At 33.6% G+C, this 7,516-nt stretch overlaps 1 protein-coding gene and 1 non-coding gene across 2 annotated transcripts; both read right to left on the bottom strand.

Moving 5' to 3' along the window:
* Nucleotides 1-1,150: 1,150 nt before the first annotated feature.
* TRNAK-UUU (transfer RNA lysine (anticodon UUU)) lies at nt 1,151-1,223 on the bottom strand. Its single transcript has one exon. It is a non-coding gene; the product is annotated as a tRNA-Lys (tRNA).
* Nucleotides 1,224-1,799: 576 nt separating this feature from the next.
* Nucleotides 1,800-5,950, bottom strand: LOC148870548 (elicitor-responsive protein 1-like). The gene is made up of 5 exons (XM_088967349.1): nt 5,617-5,950; nt 5,412-5,477; nt 5,121-5,262; nt 2,541-2,676; nt 1,800-2,144 (listed from the first exon to the last, which is right to left on the bottom strand). The coding sequence occupies exons 1-5, from the start codon at nt 5,681-5,683 to the stop codon at nt 2,091-2,093; spliced, it is 465 nt and encodes a 154-aa protein (XP_088823475.1). The 5' UTR covers nt 5,684-5,950; the 3' UTR covers nt 1,800-2,090.
* Between the last annotated feature and the right edge of the window lie 1,566 nt (nt 5,951-7,516).

The raw sequence follows: 7,516 nt of genomic DNA, 5'->3' as shown, positions 1-7,516 counted from the left end.
CAAATGATCCAACCCCAAAACCCACCTCTTAATGATCGCCAGACTAATTAATTAATAAGGAGTTGAGTTTCTTCTGCTAACTGCCATGTTTAATCTGTGAAGTGATTTGATTTGGTTCCATAGACTCCATCTATCTTTACTGTTTTTGTGTCCGTCCGATTTAGTCGTAGAGGTCAAACCTTCAAAGTCTTTCAAATTTGTTTCTATTTCTTGTTCTTACTAAGCTCTGCAAATTAGATCATTTAGGCCGTGTTTTGGTTTGAAAGCTTTCAAACCAAACACAGCATTATATTCTTATTTTGATGCAATCGACAGGGGGTTATTCCTTCCACGATAATCAATCAAGCTCGTTGGTCTCATCTTTGAGAGAAAACAGTATGGTTACCGTCTCCAAATCTGGGTGGTGGTGGTAATTAAAAGGGATGAATAGTAATAACAAAAGGGGAAGAAACCAAAGAGGGAACATTGTTGAAAGAGTGTAGTAAATCTGATAGTGCTAATATCAAATTGTGAAGAGGCATCATATGAATATGAAACACCACTTGTTAGTTGTTACGTTATTGGGTTAGTTGGAAGAGTGTAGTAAATCTGATAGTGCTAATATCTCCTCCCGATCTTGGACTGTACCCTCATGGGCTTGTTACTATATTAATTTTCTGTGATGAAGGTATTAGTACCTCAAATATGATTAGTTCAAATGGTTTTTGGTGCGGGTGCTTTCTTGGTGCAGCTGGCTGTTTTCCTTCCACTGGTCATTGAGAAGAAGTTGAATTATACTGATGACGATTTATAAATCTCATGTGAAAGCTAAAAGAAATGAACTGGATGAGGGTGTGGCTCTATTTTTCTGATGATTGGTTGTTGTGAACTTGTGATGGCTTTGAAATCGTCATTACAGTCGTTGTCTTACTTGGATGGATCATATTCATATTTCGTCTGTGTGCAGCAGGGAGCAGCTGGGCCTTTTGAGTTTTGCTTTGTGAATGGGAGCCTAATAAATGCTCCCGGCTCCAGCCCATAAACTAGTTCAACATTGGCAAAACCTAGAATTCTCAAATCAAAAAATATTTGGTAACTCAAATTCTCAAAATATTTTAATTTTTGCCAAAACAAAAGCCTCGGACTCAGAATTGGGGATTCAAAAATTGAACGCCGTCTGTGGGAATCGAACCCACGACCACGTGGTTAAAAGCCACGCGCTCTACCGGCTGAGCTAAGACGGCTGACAATTGTTATTGTTTATTTTACTTTTCTTATTCTATTAAAATAATGAAATTGCCAATATAAAATATACTAATTTTAAATGTTTTTCTTTAATTCAACTTGGGTTAGTTGCGACGTCGAAAGGATAATTAATCACAAACGTCCAAGTGATCCAATAGACTTGCCACTACCTTGTTCAGTTCACCTATTTTCTTTGGGATTCTATAGTTATATTTTCTTCTGTCTAAGTTGCTTCTTTAGGCCGTCTACTGTTTCTTCTTCACAAATATGGGAATCAATCGATAGCTTTGGAACATCAGATCATAATTAAAAGTAGTTCCGATTGTTGTGAATTGTGATGAATGAACACCACTGTAGAGTTGCATCTCAAATATAAGAGAGGCTCTCATCCATTTTTCAATCAATAAAAAAATCAGATACTATTATTATTATTATTCAAGGGATTTTTATTTTTATTTATTTTTTTGATAAACTGATCTTACAAGTACAACCCATCCAATTGTGGGCTCCAACGCTTAATTGAACCATGGAACAACAAGTAGAAAAGAAAACCATGGAGGCCCATGCATCCTGTATCCCCATCAGGCCATAGCCAAATAACCAATCTGGCCATATATTAATGATGATGAGGTACAACCTGTTTATATTTGATAGTTGTCCTTCAACATACACTAGCCATTAATTACAAGAAACCGATTACAATTTTTTAGAGGATTAATTATTAATTTTTACATAATTTTTCTATTGGTGCTCCAATCTCATCTCTCTGTCTTCATAATTATCATATTGGATTTTATTGAAAAGAATGACACACAGCATTGTTGTTAATGACAATCATATCTGGACTCTATAATAAGAAATCATGTTTACAAGGAGCTTTGTTTCCATCCACCCTGACCTTCGTAATTTTCATCTTCCACCTAAAAAGATAAAAAAAAAAAAAAAATGATAAATTGTAATTTTAGTGTCCAAAGCAAAGCATTAGATGAATAATTTCTGTTTCTGCACAAGCCACGCTGCACCGGTGAATGCAATATTTTTCAATGTAATGTTTTTATTTGAAACATTTGGGGTTTATCAATACAAATTGGTGAGAGATATGTATTATCACATCACATCACATATGAGAGTGAGTCTAACTAGATGATTAGATTTCACTCCGTGGAGCAAGAAGTGCATATACATTTTTAAGGTTTGCTTGTTTCAAGTAATATTTGTATAACAATTTGTATTTATCAATCCAAAACGTTTTGATAGAAACAGTAATAATACCAAAAACAACAACATATAGGTTGGTCCTGGGTGCATAATTATACCTTCTTGGTGAAACTGACGCCCACCCGAATCTCTCCCTTGTAGGCCTTATCGGCGAGCACAAGCCTATATTTGCGAGCTGGAAGCTCGGCCTTTCCCACGTCAATGCCCAGAGACAGTACATCCTTTATGTAGATTCTGTATATCCATAATTTTTGCTTTGTTAAAACTTAGAACCACTTTCCGTTTATTTGTTTATTAACAAAAATTCTTTATAAACATTTATTTATATGGTGATTATTAAAATCAGGTATTTGATATGCATTCACCAAATGGGTATGAATCTGACGGTTGTTTCATCTCTACGTGGATACTTACCAAATATCAATGAATGGATGGTAGCAACTGCACTTTATTTACTCTTTTTTTTGGGTGATCACTTGCTAAAACACCCCTATAGTTTTCAACCAAATTGCTTAATCGACTTTTAAGGGAGTGAAAGTGATGGCTTTAATCCTAATGTATGTTTAAACAACTTTAAACAAAAGAAACCCACTCCACTGGACCAATTTGGTTCTCTGTTTGAAGATGGAAGAAACAATGTTGTAGATGACGAGCCTATATGCCTTTATTTTCTCTTATTCATTGTGATAAAGCCAAACATTGTTGGTAGATTTGAAACCAAACATGATTTCTTTCTAAGAACTTGATAAGAAGTGCTTTCAAAATAAAAAACCATGGGTACTTGCCCTTAAACATTTTTCACTTGATTTAGGTAGTGGCGTGATCATTTCTAGATGGCAATATGCATGGATCCTAATGAAAGGTTAAATAAATCTTTGGGAAATTGTCTAAAACTCACCATGTGTTTTCAGCATTTCTCTTAAATTCACCACAAATTTTCAAAATGTCTAAAACTCACCATGTCACTAACTTGACGTTAAACAGATTAATGGTGTTAATATATTACCATTTTAACCTTCATAGAAAAATATAAAATATATACTTATATATTTTAATATTTAGACATAAAAAAGGAAAAGTTTAAAAAATATTTTCAAGTATAAAATACATAAAAACACAGAAACTGCAAAAAAATATAACAAATATAGAAATTTCAAACAAAATAAAAATTATTTTCAAATTATAGAAACTATAGAAATTGAAAAACAAAATAAGAATATAAAAATTATAGAAAAAAGACAGAAATTGCAAATAAATAACAAAAAATACAGGAAATTCTATAGATTGTAGAAAATAGAAAAATATATAAAAAAAATAGAAATTATAAAAAACACTGAAAAATATAACAAAACAATAAAAATGCAAAAAAAAAACAAGAAAACTGAAAACTGAAAAGACCATTTTCTTCTAATTCACCATTCAAGGGTAATTTGGTCATGAAAGTTGTTATTTATACTGAAGTGGACACCTCTGTTAAGAAGCATTAATGGTACACTAACGGAATGTGAGTTTTGGAAAATAAAAATCTACTGGCATGGTGAGTTTTAGACATTTTGAAAAGTTGTGATGAATTTAAGAGAAATGTTGAAAACTCATGGTGAGTTTTATGCAAATTCCCTAAATCTTTTAGTAAGCTATAGATGGTGTTTTAATAAATTCAAGCAATAGGGTGGGTTTTAATAAACCCATGAAACTATACGAGATGTTTTAATAAATGACCCTTTTTTTAAATTTTATTCATTGAACAGTGAAGAATAATCAGTGGGCTGCATTTAGTTCCTTAGGCTCAGTTTGGAAGGAGTACAAATATAAATATGTACAGTGCAAATACATACAAAATACAAGGTTTTGCATTTGTATTTGTACTCCTCTGAAAAAGGCTCTAGAGTATAAATACAAATATAAATCAGGCTTAATTTGCAAGAAGTACAAATACACGTGTAGAATGCAAAATCTTGTATTTTGTATTATTTTATTTGTACTCTTTCCAAACTATAAGTGTGAGGAAGGAATAGGCTATCTAACGTAGAGAATCTTTCTTGGAATTGGAACCCTAGATTTTATATACAAGATAAACCTTAGAGTAATTGAAAAATCTGAAATAATCAGTTGATTATGTCCATTTTAAAACTTAAAGTAGCTTGGGTATGGCTACTTGAAGAGTGAAATGAATAAGAATGAAATCTCTATTTCTTTGTGTAAGAAATCAGTTAATTACCTACAGAAGAACGATATGGGAGGCGGTTTGTTCTAACCACGCCATGACAGCTATACATACAGCATAAAACGTTCTACGTCTTCCATATATTTGCGTAAAGATCACAATTAAGGGACTAAGGAAACCTTCAAAGGTAGGCTGAAATCAATACTGTCATCAACTACTTAAAAACATGAATTCATGTTTGCGAGGACTCTGTTTGTACCTTTCCTGCATTATATTCTTTTATACATATATAACCTTTTATTATTGCTTAGAGCTAGATTGTAATGTCAAATTAAAACAGTTGGGCAGCGGCCAATTGATCTTTGTGGGAGGTTGAAATGGTCAACTGAGAAGCAGGGTTTGGGTGAATTGGAGGGAGGGTCTAAGCAAGGAGGTCAATCTAATTTAATTACGAGCCCATTTTTCTTTCAAGTTTCAATAAGCTGATAATCATCATTTACATGATTTCACTTACGTTGATTCACCGACGAAGTCATCGGCGGTGAACGTATCCTTGTCCATGACTGTGAGGGTTAGCTTGTGTGGGCCAACAACTTTCCCTGGATACTCCGCCTTGAATGTAAATTTCTCGTTCCATACAGGATTCCTGCCTTGTCCTGCATGCATTTCAAATCCTCATTTCGATCAGTACCAATACCATCTTTCGATTTTATGCACCTCTCTCTCTCTCTCTCTCTCTCACATACACAGACTTAATTAAGAAAGGAGAATATCTAGCTATGTAAATTGATGATGTCTCACTGACGTCGAGCAACGGAGCTCTTGCGCTCTTCCTTTCCATATTTTATGACAACATATGGGTCCATATTAGCTGCAAGATTAAACCTGATCTTAGAGGAATGGAATATATGAAAGATTTGAACCGAATAATCTTAAAACAAAGTGGCAAAGCCAAAGCTAAAACTCGAAATCTAACACTAAAATACTGCAAATAATGAATGACTACATACCAAAAAGATCTTTATTTTGCATGCAATGCGCATCCACGAGCAGCACCTGTAGTATCCCACTAGCCATCTCTATGTTCACTCTCGATCGATAGCTTCAACAAAATTAAAACAGGGAAGGCGAAGAAGAAGAAGAAGACGAGGTGCAGCAGGGGCTCGAATAAAATTTCCAAAATCGTGTATCTCCGTTATGCAAATATGCCGAAGCTCTGTGTGTGTTCGACGGCTTTATATTACAAGAACGGGCTCCTGCAAGTAGTGGATCTTTCTTAACGGCGAGATACAACTGAGTCTTGCCGTCTTCGAAGTCGTCGCGTTATCTAGAGAAGACTGGACCCGTTTTCTAGTTTCTCCACATTCACACACACACACACCCAAATTTGACGTTGGGCGTGTGTATACACTTTGATACACGTCCACCTCTATCTAACATATGTACACGGAAGATCAAATGAAGGTCTCTATCAAAATTGATTACGTCGAAATGGAGAAGAGCTGAACGGGGAGGCGGGGGTCAAACCTGTATCTACGATACAAGCAACAAAATAATAAATAATCAATTCGGGGGTGTGATTCAATGTGAATTGTTTTATTTGTTTTCGTCGTGAGTTTTAAAATTGAAAACAAATTGTTTCTTGGGAAACATCTTATTGGTTGGAAATGCTTTTTTTTTTTCTAAAACAAAAACCAAAAACAAGTTTTTGAATTTTTGGTTTGAAAAACATGCATGGTTTTACTTTAAATCGTGGAATATTTCATCATCTTTCATAAATCATACAGTTCAACATTGTTTTTGTTTTAAAAAACATCGTTTTGATTGTTTCAGAAGGTGCTCTACGACATGAATGCTTTTTGTTTTTATTTGTCATGAATTCATCACATCAGCAAAAACAAAAAACTCATTCTTGAACTCTGTTTTTTTGCTTTAAAAGGTAAAAATAAGTTGGTTTTGTTTAGTTTTTTTTTTAAAACAATACATGCATGTTTTTAAATTATGAAAATAATGTTTTTTTTAAACAAAAACAAATTGTGTGGTGTAGAAATTATCTGATTTATGAAACATTGTATTAACTAACCAGATGAAAACAGGTTCTTCGAACCAGAAATTGAAGAATGTGTTTTCGGTTTCAGTTTTGGAAACAAAAAACATACATATAACCAAAAACATGTTTTCTGTGTTTGGGGTTTTAAGAACCACTTAGCTTCCAAACAAGCTTGTTTTGTTTGTTTTTGCCTTTCTGAAACTGGGAAAAAAATCACATTAGAGAACACCATTTCAAAAATATGAGTTATTTTTTGAAGCAAAAACCAACTTGTGGAACACCCCCTTAATTTTTGTGAGACGGGATTTCCTAAAAGTAAAAACTATGTGTATACTCTGAAGACACAACAATCAGATGCACAACCAAAATATCTTCCCATAAATTCAATATACAAGTATAGAAGATATTCCATAGCTAGATGCTTTGCTCTTACAATTTTCTTATGGTTTTTGCTTTCTGGATATCCAGGGTCTTGATCTTCATCTAATAAGAAGTTTTTAAAGCATTTTTGTAAGCTTTAAAGTTTGCTTGCTTGGTGAGTTGGTGTGAATAAAACATGGTGGCGGCAATGTGGAATGTGACTTTAAGTGAAACCATAACAAAATAACTGTATAATGAATGACCTGGTCTACACATACATCCAGCTTGGGATTAATTTCATGTTCATTGTTTTGGAGTTAAGCCATGCAAGTAATTAGGTCAATTGCAAAAGTCTAGTTTTATTTAATTTATTTCCTTCCGAGAAATTTCTTCCTTTACTAATGTCGATAGTTATTATGACCGAGATCTTTATCTTCTAGTCCTAACTATGATATTTAAATAGTTCAAATTTTAGACGTGGTCATGATCATCACTCATGG

This window comes from Nelumbo lutea, chromosome 2 (assembly GCF_056320005.1).
Source record: "Nelumbo lutea isolate HS-2025 chromosome 2, American lotus-T2T, whole genome shotgun sequence".
NCBI classification, from domain to species: Eukaryota; Viridiplantae; Streptophyta; class Magnoliopsida; order Proteales; family Nelumbonaceae; genus Nelumbo; species Nelumbo lutea.
This window is presented reverse-complemented; position numbering and strand designations above follow the sequence as displayed.